At 41.5% G+C, this 20,714-nt stretch overlaps 1 protein-coding gene across 4 annotated transcripts in view; it reads right to left on the minus strand.

The window, feature by feature from the left end:
- The window catches only part of CCM2 (CCM2 scaffold protein), a 141,407-nt gene that overhangs the window by 94,508 nt on the left and 26,185 nt on the right, over positions 1 to 20,714 (minus strand). Inside the window, exon 1 of one of the 4 annotated variants that reach the window (XM_036994976.2) lies at positions 6,975 to 7,109. The exons of the other annotated variants lie outside the window; for them this stretch is intronic. Within the exon in view, the coding sequence (XP_036850871.1) occupies positions 6,975 to 6,986 (12 nt within the window). The 5' untranslated portion in view covers positions 6,987 to 7,109. Of the gene's footprint in view, positions 1 to 6,974; positions 7,110 to 20,714 lie in introns of those variants that run through there. 4 annotated transcript variants of the gene reach the window in all.

The raw sequence follows: 20,714 nt of genomic DNA on the forward strand, positions 1-20,714 counted from the left end.
AGCAACCGCTATCACCATGAAAAGGCAAAAAAAATTAGTCTAGTCCAAGATAGTTCAAACAACAACTGAGAAAGGATCTGCAGAGGCAGACCAAACCAGTCTCCCTGAAAAAGAACTCAAAATAAAAATCATAAACATGCAGACAGAGCTGCAGAGAAATATGCAAGAGCTAAGGGATGAAGTCCGGAGGGAGAGTACAGACATCCAGAGAGAGAATAGAGATATCCGGAGGGAGATTACAGAAGTGAAATCAACTCTGGAAGGCTTTATAAGCAGAATGGATAAGATGCAAGAGGCCATTGGTGGAAGAGAAAACAGAGAACAGGAACGCATAGAAGCTGATGCAGAGAGAAATAAAAGGATATCCAGGAATGAAACAATATTAAGAGAACTGTGTGACCAATCCAAAAGGAACAATATCCACATTATAGGGGTACCAGAGGAAGAAGAGACAGAAAAAGGGATAGAAAGTGTCCTTGAAGACATAATTGCTGAGAACTTCCCCAAACTGGGGGAGGAAATAGTTGCTCAGACTACAGAGGCACACAGAACTCCAGAGAGATGGGACCCAAAGAGGACAACACAAGACACATAATAATTAAATGGCAAAGTTCAAGTACAAGGACAGAGTATTAAAGGCAGCCAGAGAGAGGAAAAAGGTCACCTACAAAGGAAAACACATCAGGCTATCATCAGACATCTCAACAGAAACCTTACAGGACAGAAGAGAATGGCATGATATATTTAATGCAAGCATATAGAAGGGAATTGAACCAAGGATACTGTATCCAGCATGATTATCATTTAAATGTGATGGAATTAAACAATTTCCAGACAAGCAAAAGTACAGGGAATTTGCCTCCAACAAACCAACTCTACAGGGTATCTTAGAGGGACTGCTCTAGATGGGAGCACTCCTAAAAAGAGCACAGAACAAAACACCCAACATATGAAGAATGGAGGAGGAGGAAAAAGAAGGGAAAGAAATAATCATCAGACTGTGTTTATAACAGCTCAATAAGCGAGTTAAGTCAGACAGTAAGGTAGTAAACAAGCTAACCTTGAACCTTTCGTAAACACAAATCTAGAGCCTGCAATGGCAATAAGTACATATCTTTCAATAACCACCCAAAATGTAAATGAACTGAATGCACCAAACAAAAGATACAGAGTAATACAATGGATAAAAAAGCAAGACCCATCTATATGCTGCTTACAGGAGACTCACCACAAACCCAAAGACACGCACAGATTAAAAGTCAAGGGATGGAGAAAGATATTCCATGCAAACAACAGAGAGAAAAAAGCAGGTGTTGCAATACTAGGATCAGAAAAAATAGACTTCAAAACAAAGAAAGTAACAAGAGATAAAGAAGGACATTACATAATGATAAAGGACTCAGTCCAAAAAGAGGATATAACCATTATAAACATATATGCACCCAACACAGGAGCACCAATATATGTGAAACAAATACTAACAGAATTAAAGGAGGAAATAGAATGCAATGCATTCATTTTGGGACACTTTAACACACCACTCACTCCAAAGGACAGATCCACCAGACAGAAAATAAGTACACAGAGGCACTGAACAACACACTAGAACAAAGGAGCTAACAGACATCTATAGAACTCTACATCCAAAAGTAATAGGATACACATTCTTCTCAAGTGCACATGGAACATTCTCAGGAATAGACCACATACTAGGCCACAAAAAGAGCCTCAGTAAATTCCAAAAGATTGAAATCCTACCAACCAACTTTTCAGACCACAAAGGTATGAAACCAGAAATAAATTGTACAAAGAAAGCAAAAAGGCTCACAAACACATGAAGGCTTAACAACATGCTCCTAAATAATCAATGTATCAACGACCAAATTAAACTGGAGATCCAGCAATATATGGAAACAAATGACAACAACAACACAAAGCCCCAACTTCTGTGGGATGCAGCGAAAGCAGTCTTAAGAGGAAAGTATATAGCAATCCAGGCACACTTGAAGAAGGAAGAACAATCCCAAATGAATAGTCTAATGTCACAATTATCGAAATTGGTAAAAGAGGAATGAATGAGGCCTAAGCTGTTTACGGACAGAGGGACATAATAAAGATCAGAGAAGAAATAAATAAAATTGAGAATAAAACAATAGAAAAAAACAATGAAACCAAGAGCTGGTTCTTCGAGAAAATAAACAAAATAGATAGGCCTCTAGCCAGACTTATTAAGAGAAAAAGAGAGTCAACACACATCAACAGAATCAGAAACGAGAAAGGAAACATCACGACGGACCCCACAGAAATACAAAGAATTATTAGAGAGCACTATGAAAACTTATATGTTAACAAGCTGGAAAACCTAGGAGAAATGGACAACTTCCTAGAAAAATACAACCTGCCAAGACTGACCCAGAAAGCAACAGAAAATCTAAATAGACCAATTACCAGCAACGAAATTGAATTGGTAATCAAAAAACTACCCAAGAACAAAACCCCCGGGCAAGATGGATTTACCTCAGAATTTTATCAGATATACAGAGAAGACATAATACCCATTCTCCTCGAAGTTTTCCAAAAAAAACAGAAGAGGAGAGAATACTTCCAAACTCATTCTACGAAGCCAACATCACCCTAATACCAAAACCAGGCAAAGACCCCACCAAAAAAGAAAACTACAGACCAATATCCCTGATGAATGTAGATGCAAAAATACTCAACAAAATATTAGCAAACAGATTTCAAAAATACATCAAGAGGATCATACACTATGACCAAGTGGGATTCATCCCAGGGATGCAAGTATGGTACAACATTCGAAAATCCATCAACATCATTCACCACACCAACAAAATGGACAAAAACCACATGATCATCTCCATAGATGCTGAAAAAGCATTCGACAAAATTCAACATCCATTCATGATAAAAACTCTCAGCAAAATGGGTATAGAGGGCAAGTACCTCAACATAATAAAGGCCATATATGATAAACCCACAGCTAACATCATACTGAACAGCAAGAGACTGAAACCTTTTCCTCTGAGATCGGGAACAAGACAGGGATGCCCACTCTCCCCACTGTTATTCAACGTAGTACTGGAGGTCCTAGCCATGGCAATCAGACAAAACAAAGAAATACAAGGAATCCAGATTGGTAAAGAAGGAGTCAAACAGTCACTATTTGCAGATGACATGATATTGTACATAAAAAACACTAAAGACTCCACTCCAAAAGTACTAAAACTAATATCGGAATTCAGCAAAGTTGCAGGATACAAAATTAACACACAGAAATCTGTAGCTTTCCTATACACTAACAATGAACTAATAGAAAGAGAAATCAGGAAAAGAATTCCATTCACAATAGCATCAAAAAGAATAAAATACCTAGGAATAGACCTAACCAAGGAAGTGAAAGACCTATACCCTGAAAACTACAAGACATTCTTAAGAGAAATTAACGAAGTCACTAACAAACGGAAACTCATCCCATGCTCCTGGCTGAAACAATCAATATCGTCAAAATGGCCATCCTGCCCAAAGCAATACAGATTCGATGCAATCCCTATCAAATTACCAACAGCATTCTTTAATGAACTGGAACAAATAGTTCAAAAATTCATATGGAACTGCCAAAGACCCTGAATAGCCAAAGCAATCCAGAGAAGGAAGAATAAAGTAGTGGGGGGACCTCACTCCCCAACTTCAAGCTCTACTACAAAGCCACAGTAATCAAGACAATTTGGTACTCGCACAAGAACAGAGCCACAGACCAGTGGAACAGAATAGAGACACCAGACATTAACCCAAACATATATGGCCAATTAATATATGATAAAGGAGCCATGGACATACAATGGGGAAAGGACAGTCTCTTCAACAGATGGTGCTGGCAAAACTGGACAGCTACATGTAAGAGAATGAAAGTGGATCACCATCTACCCCATACACAAAAGTAAACTCCAAATGGATCAAAGACCTGAATGTAAGTCATGAAACCATAAAACACTTAGAAAAAAACATAGCAAAAATCTCATGCACATAAACATGAGTGACTTCTTCATGAACAAATCTCCCCAGGCAAGGGAACCAAAGCAAAAATGAACAAGTGGGACTATATCAAACTAAAAGCTTCTGTACAGCAACGGATACCATCAGTGGAACAAAAAGACATCCTATAGTATGGAAGAATATATTAATAAATGACACATCCAATAAGGTGTTGACATCCAAAATATATTAAGAGCTCATGTGCCTCAACAACCAAAAAGGAAATAACCTGCTTAAAAAATGGGAAGATGATCTGAACAGACACTTCTCCAAAGAAGAAATTCAGATGGCCAACAGGCACATGAAAAGATGCTCCACATTGCTAATCATCAGAGAAATGCAAATTAAAACCACAAGGAGATATCACCTCACACCAGTTAGGATGGCCAACATCCAAAAGACAAACAACAGATCAAAACCGAAAGTTTCTGTGATATGACGGCCCTTGCACTGTTCACCATGTAAGAACTTATTCACTATGTAAGAACTTGTTCACCATGTAAGAACTTGTTCGTTATGCTACAGAAGATTGGAGACTGTTGAGAATTAGGCTTGGGGTTGATTAATGATTGTGCATTGAGTCCCCTATACAGAATTTTGTTGTTGTTAACAACCATTTGATCAATAAATATGAGAGATGCCTTCTCAAAAAAAAAAGGTATTCTAAAAAAAAAGTCATGGGGAGTTTTTAAATTCTGGAAGGATCAGGTAGAAAGATAAAGTTTCAATTCTGCTTATAAAGATAGTCATTTACTAAACTGTTGTCAGCTTATCAGCAACACTTGAAACAAAAAGCCACAAAATCATCTTCCTTAGTTTACGTAGTCCTATGTAACCAATACCTGTTCTGCTGAAATCTAGTTCTTTACTAGTTTAGGAGTAATAAAACAGTGACTATAAATGATAAAAAAAAAAAGACAAACAACAAATACTGGTGAGGATGTGGAGAAAGGGGAACCCTCCTATACCGCTGGTGGGAATGTAAATTAGTTCAACCATTGTGCAAAGCAGTATGGAGTTTCCTCAAAAAACTACAAATAGAAATACCAATTGACCCAGGAATTCCACTCCTAGTAATTTAGCCAAAGGAAACAACATCTCAGATTCAAAGACACATATGCACCCCTATGTTTATTGCAGCACTATTTACCATAGCCAAGAAATGGAAGCAACCTAAGTGTTCATAAGTAGATGAGTGGATAAAGGAGATGTAGTACATATACACAATGGAATATTATTCAGCCATAAGAAGAAAACAAACCCTACCATTTGCAACAGCATGGGTGGAGCTGGAGGGTATTATGCTCAGGGAAATAAGGCAGGCAGAAAAATACAAGTATCAAATGATTTCACTTATTTTTGGAGTATAACAATGAAGCAAAACTGAAGGAACAAAACAGCAGCAGATTCAGAGACTCCAAGAAGGGACTAGCAGTTACCAAAGGGGAGGGACTGGGGAGGGCGGGTGGGGAGAGAGGAAGAAGGGAATTGAGAGGCATTATGATTGGCACACATGGTGTGTGTGTGGGGGTTCACAGGGAAGATAATGGAACACAGAGAAGACAAGTAGTGACTCTGTGGCATCTTGTTATGCTGATGGACAGTGACTGTGGTTGGGGGGGACTCGATAACATGGGTGAATATAGTGACCATAGTGATGCTTATGTGAAGCCTTCACAAGATTGTGTATCAGTGAAACCTTAATTTTTAAAAAAGTGGTTTCATACCTGCAATTGTTTATTCTTCACTCAGCAAGTATTTCTCTGAAGCTCACTTATTTCATCATGAAAGTAAGTTCGTCATATTTCACCCCAAAAGACAAAAGGACCAAGACAGCCCCCAGGAGAACAGTGCTAAGGGCTTCTCCAGGAGAGTGGACCTGGCACTGGGCACAGTCCGGGGTCTGTCTATGCTAAGGCTCTCGAGAAGGGCTGGGGCCCCTGCAGGTTGAAGCAACAGCCAAGGGTCCACAATTGGGCTGGGGAGAGGCACTGAGAGGCAGCATGGGGAACTCTATGGGTGCATGGATCCCTAGATCCTTACAGTGTTCTTGTAATACTTTCCATATTATACTTGAACAACTTTGCAGTCAGAAACCTAAAATGAGATCTTACACATACGCACTAACCCTGCCTACTTAGCCTGGTGCCAGGCTGGCCTTTAGCATCATTCAACTAAAGCTCCTTGCCAGCTCACCTGGGGTGACCACTGTGTCTCCTATACAAATTCTCGGAGGCTTATTCCTCCATCAGTGTTTGTTAATTAATTTACAACAAGAAATGCATCTCTGGAGGAACCACAACCACCCATGGGATAATGGCCTCTACTTGGGAACCAAAGTGAGTAATAAGGAACACTTACCAAGTGCGCACACTGAGCTCGGCATTTCTGGAAAGTCCTGAGCAGTCCAGAAAGGAACGAAGCCCGCTGGGCACCTAGAATACCTCAGTACAGTGCTCGGGTACCTTAATGGTGTCCTAGCTAACCCTTTAGTAGTTAACACAAAACTGCCCCTGGACAAACCTCTGCCCTTCCGTGGCGGCACAGGGCAGGTGCTCTGCGCCCCCAACCACCTGCGTTCCAGAGGCAGCCAGGTCCAGTCTGCCCCGCATGGGTTTGCTCTTTCTCTTCACCTTTTCCCTAAATCATTTCCCAACTCGGATCTTGGGTCCTGACCAGGAATCCATATGACCCCTGCAGCCTCTCCCTCCTTGTGTTCAAATGTGTAAACCCAATGACCTACAAAGGGCTCCCCACTTTGCTGTCTCCTAGGAGCCACTGGTTCTCAGACCTAGAAGCCAGCAAGAACCTTCCACCCCCACCTTCCCACAGAAGGGGCCATGGGACCACATCTACCTCACAATCACACCAAGGGACCCCACACCCATCTGCACACCTCTCCCATGCGGATTTGCACCTACCTCCTTCTCCATGGACAGTGCCCCCTGGAAAGCATGAGGAGGAGCTTTGGTAACCCCCTGCCAATAGTCACTGTGCAGACAGATCCACTCTGATCTTGATGAAAAACACAGTCAGCTATCAGCCCTCCCTCTAAAGAAAACACGTGAATGAACAGGAAGACCAGAAACCACAGTTTCCTTCTGCAAACCCCACTGAAGCTGTTTACAGTTTTTATGAACATTTAAGTAACAGGCAACACCCTGAAACTGCTGGCAAAATCCAAAACAGCCACGTGCACAAAAGACACAAAGTCATGCACACTCCTGACTGCCTCAAGCACACAGCACCCACGGCGGCCTCTCCACATCTCCAGGCCAAGTGGTGTTGCCTCTTGAAGGACATCACCTTGGAAGTCCAGCCATTCTGCAAACCCAGATGACAAGACCAAGAGACACAAGCAAGCACACTCAGAACACTGCTGGGCCCTCCTGGCCATGCGGTGTCACCCACCCCAGGTGCTTGCTCCAAGAGCACAGTGGGCAGGAGCTGGGCAGAATGCACCTCCCAAGACCTGCAGCCTGCCACCTCCAGGTGACACTAAACTTCTGCACAAGCCCACATTAGCTCCTTCAGGGTCAAACAAAATCTAGAAACAAGAGAAGTTAGGTGTGTTGACAGGACTCGTTCTATTCTACCATGTCTGCGAACAGGAGAGGCTACTTAGCTAAATATCCTGCTTAATTAGTGACCATGTATGCTCACAGATCAACAGACATAACAATTACATTTTTATTGATTAGGATAAACCAAATCAAAGTTTTGATTTTCAAGTTTTTGCCTCTAAAGGGCAATTTCACATGGATCAACTTAAAACTGTAAAAACGTTTAGTATTTTCAATTCTGAAAATGACAGCTTCAGAACAATAATCTCATGTCTCAGTGACCAATAGATGCCCAAGTGCCATGAGTCAGAAGGGCAGCACTGCACTAGGTTTGTTTGAATAAACATCTGGTTTTAACTGACTACCCCTTATCTCTCTGGACTCCGTGCCATGCAGATGATGGGCTGGACTCAGATTTCTCCCTCTCTTTTGAGCCAGCTTTGCTCTTTACTGGTCAAAGCCCCTCCAGCCTTCACCTTGGCAGGACACACCCTTGGGGGAGGCCAGGGCAGACAGCCCCTCACTGTGGGGGGCAGTGAGAAGAGACAGCAGCTCCCTGGCTGGACCCCTGGTGTCCACTAGGCCTCTAAAAGCAGGGGCAGCAGCTGTAGGGCTCTACCAATGAGGCAGCCAGGTCCTTTCTTGTGTAAGCTGCCCCTGCAGACCAGGACAGGTGGTCATGATCACCTGCAGGAACTGAGCCCTGCCTGCAGCACACAGACACACTCCTCCCAGGGAAATGGACACATGAAATGAAGCCCACCACTGACACAAGTTAGCCCACCCGCCTTGCAGTCACAGACACAAGGAAAAGCAGGGCCAGCATGGAAGAGAAAGGCCAGCAAGCATGTGGGCAGGTGCTCAACAGAGGGGTGGAGACAGGGCCTTCCTCTTGTGCTCCTAGAGGCTCAGAGGAGGCTGCATCTGAGGCAGCCATGGGAGAGAACAAGAACGGGCTCTCAGAAATACAGACACTACAATGCATTCAGATTGATAAAGAAGTCATCAAACAGTCACTATTTGAAGATGACATGATATTGTATACAAAAAACCCTAAAGAATCCACTCCAAAACTACTAGAACTAATATCGGAATTCAACAAAGTTGCAGGATACAAAATTAATACACAGAAATCTGTTGCTTTCCTATACACTAACGATGAACTAGCAGAAAGAGAAATCAGGAACACAATTCTACTCACAATTGCATCAATGAGAATAAAATACCTAGGAATAAACCTAACCAAGGAAGTGAAAGATCTATACCCTGAAAACTACAAGACACTCCTAAAAGAAATTAAAGAGGATACTAACAAATGGAAACTCATCCCATGCTCTTGGCTAGGAAGAATTAATATTGTCAAAACGGTCATCCTGCCTAAAGCAGTCTATAGATTCAATGCAATCCCTATCAAAATACCAACAGCATTCCTCAACGAAATGGAACAAATAGTTTTAAAAATTCATATGGAACCACAAAGGACCCCGAATAGCCAAAGCAATCCTGAGAAGGAAGAATAAAGCAGGGGGGACTCGTTTCCCAATTTCAAGCTCTACTACAAAGCAACACTAATCAAAACAATTTGGTACTGGCATAAGAACAGACCCACAGACCAGTGAAACAGAACAGAGAGTCCAGATATTAACTCAAACATATATGGTCAATTAATATACGATAAAGGAGCCATGGACACACAATGGGGAAATGACAGTGTCTTCAACAGTTGGTGTTGGCAAAACTGGACAGCTACATGTAAGAGAATGAAACTGAATCATTGTCTAACCCCATACACAAAAGTAAATTCAAAATAGATCAAAGACCTGAATGTAAGTCATGAAACCATAAAACTCATAGAAAAAAACATAGGCAAAAATCTCTTGGACATAAACATGAGCAACCTCTTCATGAACATATCTCCCCAGGCAAGGGAAACAAAAGCAAAAATGGACAAGTGGGACTATATCAAGCTGAAAATCTTCTGTACAGCAAAGGACACAGTCAATAGAACAAAAAGACATCCTATAGTATGGGAGAATATATTCATAAATGACATATCTGATAAGGGGTTGACATCCAAAATACATAAAGAGCTCATGTACCTCAACAAACAAAAAGCAAATAATCCAATTAAAAAATGGGCAGAGGAGCTGAACAGACACTTTTCCAAAGAACAAATTCAGATGGCCAACAGACACATGAAAAGATGTTCCACATCGCTAGTCATCAGAGAAATGCAAATTAAAACCACAATGAGATATCACCTCATACCAGTAAGGATCACCACCATCCAAAAGAAACAACAACAAATGTTGGCGAGATTGTGGAGAAAGCGGAACTCTTCTACACTGCTGGTGGGAATGTAAACTAGTTTGGCCACTGTGGAAAGCAATATGGAGGTTCCTCAAAAAGCTCAAAATAGACATACCATGAGACCCAGGAATTCCACTTCTAGGAATTTACCCTAAGAATGCAGCACTCCAGTTTGAAAAAGACAGATGCACCCCTATGTTTATCGCAGCACTATTTACAATAGCCAAGACATGGAAGCAACCTAAGTGTCCATCAGTAGATGAATGGATAAAGAAGATGTGGTACATATACACAATGGAATATTATTCAGCCATAAGAAAACAGATCCTACCATTTGCAACAACATGGATGGAGCTAGAGGGTATTATGATCAGTGAAATAAGCCAGGCGGAGAAAGACACGTACCAAATGATTTCACTTATATGTGGAGTATAAGAACAAAGATAAAACTGAAGGAACAAAAAAGCAGCAGAATCACAGAACCCAAGAATGGTCTAAGTTACCAAAGGGAAAGGGACTGGAGAGGATGGGTGGGAAGGGAGGGATAAGGGGGTGGGAAAGAAAGGGGCCATTAAGATTAGCATGTATAATGTGGGGAGGGGCAGGGGGAGGGCTGTGCAACACAGAGAAGACAAGTAGTGATTCTGCAACATCTTACTATGCTGATGGACAGTGACTGTAATCGGGTTTGTGAGGGGGACATGGTTAAGGGGGGAGTATAATAAACATAATGTTCCTCATGTAGTTGTAGATTAATGATATGAAAATTTAAAAAATAAAAATAGGGGCGGACCCAAGATGGCAGCGTGAGCAGAGCAGTGGAAATCTCGTCCCAAAAACACATAGAGCTATGAAAATATAACAAAGAAAAATCTTCCTAAAATAGAGCCCACAGGACACAGGACAACATCCAGACCACATCCACACCTGCAAGAACCCAGCGCCTTGCGAAGGGGGTAAGATACAAGCCCCGGCCTGGCGGGACCTGAGTGCCCCTCCCCCCGACTTCCGGCGGGTGGAAAGAAACCGGACAGGTTTTTGTTTTTTTTTTTTGGCGAGTGCTTTTTGGAAGCCTTAAAGGGACAGGGACCCCGTTGCTAGGGAGGCAGGGTGGCGGGACCGGTGAGCGGGTGCCTGGGACCGGCACTTGAGGACGGAGGAAATCGCGCATTTTTCCCCTTTTTTTTTTCTCCCTTTTTGGCGAGTGCTTTTTGGAAGCCTTAAAGGGACAGGGACCCCGGTGCTAGGGAGGCAGGGTGGCGGGACTGGTGAGCGGGTGCCTGGGACCGGTGCCTGAGGACAAAGAATATCCCACGTTTTTCCCTGCGGGACCACTGGGCGGGTGCCTGAGACCGGCCCTTGAGGACGGAGGAAATAGCGCGTTTTTCCCCTTTTTTTTCCACTTTTTGGCGAGTGCTTTTTGGAGGCCTTAAAGGGACAGGGACCCCAGTGCTAGGGAGGCAGGGCGGTGGGACTGGTGAGAGGGTGCCTGGGACCGGCGCCTGAGGACAAAGAATATCCCGTGTTTTTCCCTGCGGGACCGGTGGGCGGGTGCCTGAGACTGGCACCTGAGGACGGAGGAAATCGCGCGTTTTTCCCTTTTTTTCCTCTTTTTGGCGAGTGCTTTTTAGAAGCCTTAAAGGGACAGGGACCCTGGTGCTAGGGAGGCAGGGCAGCGGTACTGGTGAGCGGGTGCCTGGGACTGGCGCCTGAGGACAAAGAATATCGCGCGTTTTTCCCAGCGGGACCAGTGGGCGGGTGCTTTTTGGAAGCCTTGAAGGGACAGGGACCCTGGTGCTAGGGAGGCAGGGCAGCAGGACCAGTGAGCGGGTGCCTGGGACCGGCGCCTGAGGACAAAAAAAAAAAAAAATCAAGTGTTTTTTCCTTTTTTTTTTTTTTTTTTTCTGTTCCCTCTCTAATTGTTGCTGTTGTTGTTTTGGTTTGAAGAGTGCTTTTTGGAAGTCTTAAAGGGGCAGGACAGGTCACTTAGACCAGAGGCAGGGAATCTGGGGATCTCTGGGCACTCTAACGCCCTGGGCAGCAGGGAGCACAGAGGCCCCTTACGGAGATAAATAGCCTCCAAGCCGCTCCCCCTCCAACGGGGCTCCACCATTTTGGAGGAGCAGCCCCAGCCAGACCATGCCCACAGCAGCAGCAGAGATAAACTCAATAGCAAACGGGCAGGAAGCAGAAGCCCTGTCTGCGCACAGCTGCACAGCACAAGCCACTAGAGGTCGCTATTCTCCCAGGAGAGGAAGGCCACAAACCAACAAGAAGGGATGCTCTTCCAGCGGTCACTCGTACCAACTCTGCAAACTATCTCTATCACTATGAAAAGACAAAACTACAGGCAGACAATGATCACAGAGACAACACCTGAGAAGGAGACAGACGTAACCAGTCCTCCTGAAAAAGAATTCAAAATAAAAATCATGAACATGCTAACAGAGATGCAGAGAAAAATGCAAGAGCAATGGGATGAGATGCAGAGAAAAATGTAAGAGCACTGGGATGAAGTCTGGAGGGAGATCACAGATGTCAGGAAGGAGATCACAGAAGTGAAACAATCCCTGGAAGGATTTATAAGCAGAATGGATAAGATGCAAGAGGCCATTGAAGGAACAGAAGCCAGAGAACAGGAACGTATAGAAGCTGACATAGAGAGAGATAAAAGGATCTCCAGGAATGAAACAACACTAAGATAACTATGTGACCAAGCCAAAAGGAATAATATTCGTATTATAGGGATACCAGAAGAAGAAGAAAGAGGAAAACGGATAGAAAGTCTCTTTGAAGAAATAATCGCTGAAAACTTCCCCAAACTGGGGGAGGAAATAATCTAACAGACCATGGAATTACACAGAACCCCCAACAGAAAGGATCCAAGGAGGACAACACCAAGACACATAGTAATTAAAATGGCAAGGATCAAGGACAAGGAAAGAGTTTTAAAGGCAGGTAGAGAGAAAAAGGTCACCTATAAAGGAAAACCCATCAGGCTAACATCAGACTTCTCAACAGAAACCCTACAGGCCAGAAGAGAATGGCATGATATACTTAATGCAATGAAACAGAAGGGCCTTGAACCAAGGATACTGTATCCAGCATGACTATCATTTAAATATGATGGCGGGATTAAACAATTCCCAGACAAGCAAAAGCTGAGGGAATTTGCTTCCCACAAACCACCTCTACAGGGCATCCTACAGGGACTGCTCTAAATGGGAGCACCCCTAAAAAGAGCACAGAACAAAACACACAACATATGAAGAATGGAGGAGGAGAAATAAGAAGGGAGAGAAGAAAAGAATCTCCAGACAGTGTATATAACAGCTCAATAAGCGAGCTAAGTTAGGCAGTAAGATACTAAAGAAGCTAACCTTGAACCTTTGGTAACCACGAATCTAAAGACTGCAATGGCAATAAGTACATATCTCTCAATAGTCACCCTAAATGTAAATGGACTTAATGCACCAATCAAAAGACACAGAGTAATAGAATGGATAAAAAAGCAAGACCCATCTATATGCTGCTTACAAGAAACACACCTTAAACTCAAAGACAAGCACAGACTAAAAGTCAAGGGATGGAAAAACATATTTCAGGCAAACAACAGTGAGAAGAAAGCAGGGGTTGCAGTACTAATATGAGACAAAATAGACTTCAAAAGAAAGAAAGTAACAAGAGATAAAGAAGGACACTACATAATGAAAAAGGGCTCATTCCAACAAGAGGATATAACCATTCTAAATATATATGCATCCAATACAGGAGCACCAGCATATGTGAAGCAAATACTAACAGAACTAAAGAGGGAAATAGACTGCAATGCATTCATTTTACGAGACTTCAACACACCACTCACCACAAAGGATAGATCCACCGGGCAGAAAATAAGTAAGGACACAGAGGCACTGAACAACACCCTAGAACAGATGGACCTAATAGAAATCTATAGAACTCTACATCCAAAAGCAACAGGACATACATTGTTCTCAAATGCACATGGAACATTCTCCAGAATAGACCACATACTAGCTCACAAAAAGAGCCTCAGTAAACTCCAAAATATTGAAATTCTACCAACCAATTTTTCAGACCACAAAGGTATAAAAGTAGAAATAAATTCTACAAAGAAAACAAAAAGGCTCACAAACACATGGAGGCTTAACAACATGTTACTAAATAATGAATGGATCAATGAACAAATCAAAATAGAGATCAAGGAATATATAGAAACAAATGACAACAACACTAAGGCCCAACTTCTGTGGGATGCAGCGAAAGCAGTCTTAAGAGAAAAGTATATAGCAACCCAGGCACACTTGAAGAAGGAAGAACAATCCCAAATGAATACTCTAACATCACAATTATCAAAACTGGAAAAAGAAGAACAAATGAGGCCTAAAGTCAGCAGAAGGAGGGACATAATAAAGATCAGAGAAGTAATAAACAAAATTTAGAAGAATAAAACAATAGCAAAAATCAATGAAACCAAGAGCTGGTTCTTTGAGAGAATAAACAAAATAGATAAGCCTCTAGCCCAACTTATTAAGAGATAAAGAGAATCAACACAAATCAACATAATCAGAAATGAGAATGGAAAAATCATGACAGACTCCACAGAAATACAAAGAATTATTAAAGACTACTATGAAAACCTATATGCCAACAAGCTGGAAAACCTAGAAGAAATGGACAACTTCCTAGAAAAATACAACCTCCCAAGACTGACCAAGGAAGAAACACAAAAGTTAAACAAACCAATTACAAGCAAAGAAATTGAAACGGTAATCAAAAAACTACCCAAGAACAAAACCCCGGGGCCGGACGGATTTACCTCGGAATTTTATCAGACACGCAGAGAAGACATAATACCCATTCTCCTTAAAGTGTTCCAAAAAATAGAAGAAGAGGGAATACTCCCAAATTCATTCTATGAAGCCAACATCACCCTAATACCAAAACCAGGCAAAGACCCCACCAAAAAAGAAAATTACAGACCAATATCCCTGATGAATGTAGATGCAAAAATACTCAATAAAATATGAGCAAACAGAATTCAACCGTATATCAAAAGGATCATACACCATGACCAAGCGGCATTCATCCCAGGGATGCAAGGATGGTACAACATTCGAAAATCCATCAACATCATCCACCACATCAACAAAAAGAAAGACAAAAACCACATGATCATCTCCATAGATGCTGAAAAAGCATTTGACAAAATTCAACATCCATTTATGATAAAAACTCTCAGCAAAATGGGAATAGAGGGCAAGTACCTCAACATAATAAAGGCCATATATGATAAACCCACAGCCAGCATTATACTGAACAGTGAGAAGCTGAAAGCATTTCCTCTGAGATCGGGAACCAGACAGGGATGCCCACTCTCCCTACTGTTATTTAACATAGTACTGGAGGTCCTAGCCACGGCAATCAGACAAAACAAAGAAATACAAGGAATCCAGATTGGTAAAGAAGAAGTTAAACTGTCACTATTTGCAGATGATATGATACTGTACATAAAAAACCCTAAAGACTCCACTCCAAAACTACTAGAACTGATATCGGAATACAGCAAAGTTGCAGGATACAAAATTAACACACAGAAATCTGTAGCTTTCCTATACACTAACAATGAATTAATAGAAAGAGAAATAAGGAAAACAATTCCATTCACCATTGCATCAAAAAGAATAAAATACCTAGGAATAAACCTAACCAAAGAAGTGAAAGACTTATACTCTGAAAACTACAAGTCACTCTTAAGAGAAATTAAAGGGGACAACTAATAAATGGAAACTCATCCCATGCTCATGGCTAGGAAGAATTAATATCGTCAAAATGGCCATCCTGCCCAAAGCAATATACAGATTTGATGCAATCCCTCTCAAATTACCAGCAACATTCTTCAATGAATTGGAACAAATAATTCAAAAATTCATATGGAAACACCAAAGACCCCGAATAGCCAAAGCAATCCTGAAAAAGAAGAATAAAGTAGGGGGGATCTCACTCCCCAACTTCAAGCTCTACTACAAAGCCATAGTAATCAAGACAATTTGGTACTGGCACAAGAATAGAGCCACACACCAGTGGAACAGATTAGAGACTCCAGACATTAACCCAAACATATATGGTCAATTAGTATTTGATAAAGGAGCCATGGACATACAATGGCAAAATGACAGTCTCTTCAACAGATGGTGCTGGCAAAACTGGACAGCTACATGTAGGAGAATGAAACTGGACCATTGTCTAACCCCATATACAAAGGTAAACTCAAAATGGATCAAAGACCTGAATGTAAGTCATAAAACCATTAAACTCTTGGAAAAAAACATAGGCAAAAACCTCTTAGACATAAACATGAGTGACCTCTTCTTGAACATATCTCCCCGGGCAAGGAAAACAACAGCAAAAATGAGCAAGTGGGACTACATTAAGCTGAAAAGCTTCTGTACAGTGAAAGACACCATCAATAGAACAAAAAGGAAGCCTACAATATGGGAGAATATATTTGAAAATGACACATCCGATAAAGGCTTGACGTCCAGAATATATAAAGAGCTCACATGCCTCAACAAACAAAAAACAAATAACCCAATTAAAAAATGGGCAAACTGAACAGACAGTTCTCTATAAAAGAAATACAGATGGCCAACAGACACATGAAAAGATGCTCCATATCGCTAATTATCAGAGAAATGCAAATTAAAACTACAATGAGGTATCACCTCACACCAGTAAAGATAGCTGCCATCCAAAAGACAAACAACAGCAAATGTTGGCGAGGCTGTGGAGAAAGGAGAACCCTCCTACACTGCTGGTGGGAATGTAAATTAGTTCAACCATTGTGGAAAGCAGTATGGAGGTTCATCAAAATGCTCAAAACAGACCTACCATTTGGCCCAGGAATTCCACTCCTAGGAATTTACCCTAAGAACGCAGCAATCAAGTTTGAGAAAGACAGATGCACCCCTATGTTTATCGCAGCACTATTTACAATAGCCAAGAATTGGAAGCAACCTAAATGTCCATCGGTAGATGAATGGATAAAGAAAATGTGGTACATATACACAATGGAATACTACTCAGCCATAAGAAGTGGAAAACTCCAACCATTTGCAGCAACATGGATGGAGCTGGAGAGTATTATGCTCAGTGAAATAAGCCAAGCGGAGAAAGAGAAATACCAAATGATTTCACTCATCTGAGGAGTATAGGAACAAAGGAAAAATTGAAGGAACAAAACAGCAGCGGAATTACAGAACCCAAAAATGGACTAACAGGTACCAAAGGGAAAGGAACTGGGGAGGATGGGTGGGCAGGGAGGGATAAGGGGGGGAGAAGAAGGGGGGTATTAAGATTAGCATGCATGGGGGGAGGGAGAAAGGGGAGAGAGGGCTGCACAACACAGAGAGGACAAGTAGTGACTCTACAACATTTTGCTAAGCTGATGGACAGTAACTGTAATGTGGTTGTTAGGGGGGACCTGATATAAGGGACAGCATAGTAAACAGTATTCTTCATGTAGGTATAGATTAAAAATTAAAAAAAAAAAAAGAAAGAATGAAAAGGGGGATTACTCCTTGATAGGATAAAACTATTGGTAAATCAAAGATCAATGCATGCTTTAAATATCCTTAATGTTGATCACTTAAAGGGTGTCAGATGATCAGCTATGGAGGTACTCTTTTCTGATAATATTCCTTTCTCTTAATAAAAAAAAAAAAAAGCAGTTACTATGTGCTGACCTCCAGTGAGTTCTGCACAGTGGTATACAGGGCATGTCAAAGTGTGGGCAAACGGTCTGTTTGTTTCTATGCAGAAGATCAAGGCCTAGCTTGGATACCCAGAAAATGAACTAAGATACGATATGAGGAGGAGCTTCCGGCATCAGCACTCTCTGGAGGACTTGTGCCAGGGGATGATCATCAAAAAGCCTCCACAGGGATCTGGACGATGCTACGGTTGTGGCTGCATCCAGCCCACCGTCTCCTGGACTTGCCATAGGAATGAGGAGGGAGATGTCTAGGCTGGCATGTGCATACAGTGAGACAACAAATTTGACCGGATCTGTACTGTTAGAACTCAACCAGGAGTTGGGAGGGGTGCAAGGTGTAGCACTCCAAAATCTTATGACTATACACTATCTACGGTTAAAAGAACATATGGGATGTGAACAGATCCCAGAAATGGGCTGCTTTGTCTGATTTCTCTCAGACGGTTCAAGTGCAGTTGGACAATATCCATCATATCATAGACAAATTTTGACAAATGCCTAGGGTGCCTAAATGGTTTTCTTGGCTTCACTGGAGATAGATGGTAATTATAGATTTGCTTTGTTTATGTCACCGTATTCCTATTATGTTAATATGTGTGTGCAAATTAGTTAGTAGTTTAAAACCTATACATACTTAAGGTACTCTACAAGAAGATATGTCAAAGAAATAATCAATCCTCCCATGTTTCCTTCCATATGCTACATCTGTAGCTTTTCTTCTTTCTTCCTAATTACAAACCTTAAATAGAATTTGTGCCTCATATCGAATTTACCGAGTATCATAATTCCTCCAGGTGGTAAAGATACCTCGAGACAAGTTCTGGGCATAGAAGCCACAGGGCATAAATCTGCAAAGAAGTAAAAAGCTAACCTTTTCAAATAATATGGCTTCTCTCTCACTTACCAACTTTACATTTCCCTGTATGGCTCCGGAAGAGGACTGGTTAGCCAGAGACGGGTAAGATTCCTCAAGGGAAGAACAACCTAAGATAGGCACAGTCACAGGGGGGCCATCAGGTGAGAATTTGGGGATCAACAGAGGTGAGGCTCAGAACCTCAGCCCCCCCTGCTTTGAGAGAAATCTTCTGCATCCATGGATGTTTTGCTGCCCTTATCTAGCCTGGATTAATACTTAGTCCATAGGCACACACCTGATCATCTGATCATCTACATTTGCCCTCTTACAGCACTAAACTATGTTTTCTCCCTTTATCTTGCATCTACCTACCACTTCAGCATTTTATTAAAAATAAAAATAATAATAATAATAAAGGGAGAAATGTGGGATGCACATATAAACCAAGTATAAAAATCAAACGAATACTCATATTTGACCTGATTGTTTATAGTTTATAATGAGTGATCAAAACCAAAAGTTTCTGTGATGAAAGCCCTTGTACTGTTCACCATGTAAGAATTTATTTACTATGTAAGAATTCGTTCACCATGTAAGAACTTGTTCGTTATGCTTCAGAAGATTGGAGACTGACGAGAAGTAGACTTGAGATGGATTAATGATTGTACATTGAGCATTGACCCCCCTATAGTGAATTTTATTGTTGTTAACAACCATTTGATCAATAAATATGAGAGATGCCCTCTCAAAAGAAAAAAAATTTTTCTTACTATAGCGTATAATATGTTGTTTTACCATATTACATGTTTAAACTACAATATTATTCAAGGCTCCTGAGCCTTAATTTTTAAAAATAAATATTATATAAGTACGTGATAAGGTACTTTTCATTGTATATTATTTTACCATTTCATTTCGGGCTTGGAAAAGAGCCCATGTGTTTTTTAATCAGACAAGAATACAATTGGCTCTAGCACGGGAATTGTGTGATGATTATGATGTATTTTTCCTTCTTTCAGCTCTACTAATTTGGAATTCGATTTTGTGTAGTCTTTGGTATGTCACTACCCCAAAATTTGGTGGCCTAAAATAAAACAATTTTTTATTCCCTTAAAAAAAATTAAAATAAAAAAATAAAAATAAAAATAAAAATAAATAAAAATAAAAAAAAAAGAATTACAGAGACCATTGCAAAAGCAGAGCTCAGGAAAAGCGGAAGACAACAGGCATCACTGAGAGCCGAGCAGTGGTCTGGAGGACATCGGAGGCCACCTCGGCAAAGGGACCTTCCAGTCAGTCAGATGATGGAGAGCACCAGCTCTGAGCCCTAATTAGGCAATGCCAGCGCCCAAAGGAATCCCACTCTCACTGGCACTGCATCATGAAAAGCTGTGCTTAGCGACAATCATACTTAAGAGTTTCCTCAGTGAGAATGTTGTGGAAATTTGTTCTCTCTTCTTAGCACACCTACTCAATGTCAATTCCCTCTCCTGGCCACAAAGCCTGAAATACTAACATAAAAAGTTTGCCAATGCTGTCCTAGAACATAGAGCAAAGATGAAAAATAAAAGAATACAAGAGCTAAAGGCCACAGGGGCCAGATCCATGTAGTCTCTGAGACCTCAGAGGAGACAAGGGCACATGAAGGACACAATGTCAAAGATGTCGGCAAAGGCCCCAGCATCAGTAGGCCAAGTGGAACAGACCCCCACCCTAGACACTCAGACCACCCCTGTAAAACTGGGATTCCAAGAGGGTATCTGAAAGCTTCTGGTAAGGACAACGAAAGCGTCCTGCAAAGGAGCAAGAATCAGACCCGCACTGAATGCCTCATGCCACAGGGATACAGTAATCCCTGTGAAGTCCCAACGGGAAATTACTCTGAACCTACAAATCAGTACAAAGCCAAACTGTCAACCAAGTTTGGGCAAAATAAAGTTATTTTCATACTTGCAATGCCTGGGAATTTCTATACCCTAAAAAATCCTTTTTGGAAAACCTACCAGAAGATGTACTGCCAGCAAAAGAAAAGTAGGATCCAAGAGAAAAAGACGTGGATTCTAGGCAACACTGGAATTAACCAGGGAACACAGTGACAGGAAACCCCAGGAGACAGCCCTGCAGCAAGCCACATGGA

Source organism: Manis javanica, chromosome 6, assembly GCF_040802235.1.
Source record: "Manis javanica isolate MJ-LG chromosome 6, MJ_LKY, whole genome shotgun sequence".
In the NCBI taxonomy this organism is placed as follows: domain Eukaryota; kingdom Metazoa; phylum Chordata; class Mammalia; order Pholidota; family Manidae; genus Manis; species Manis javanica.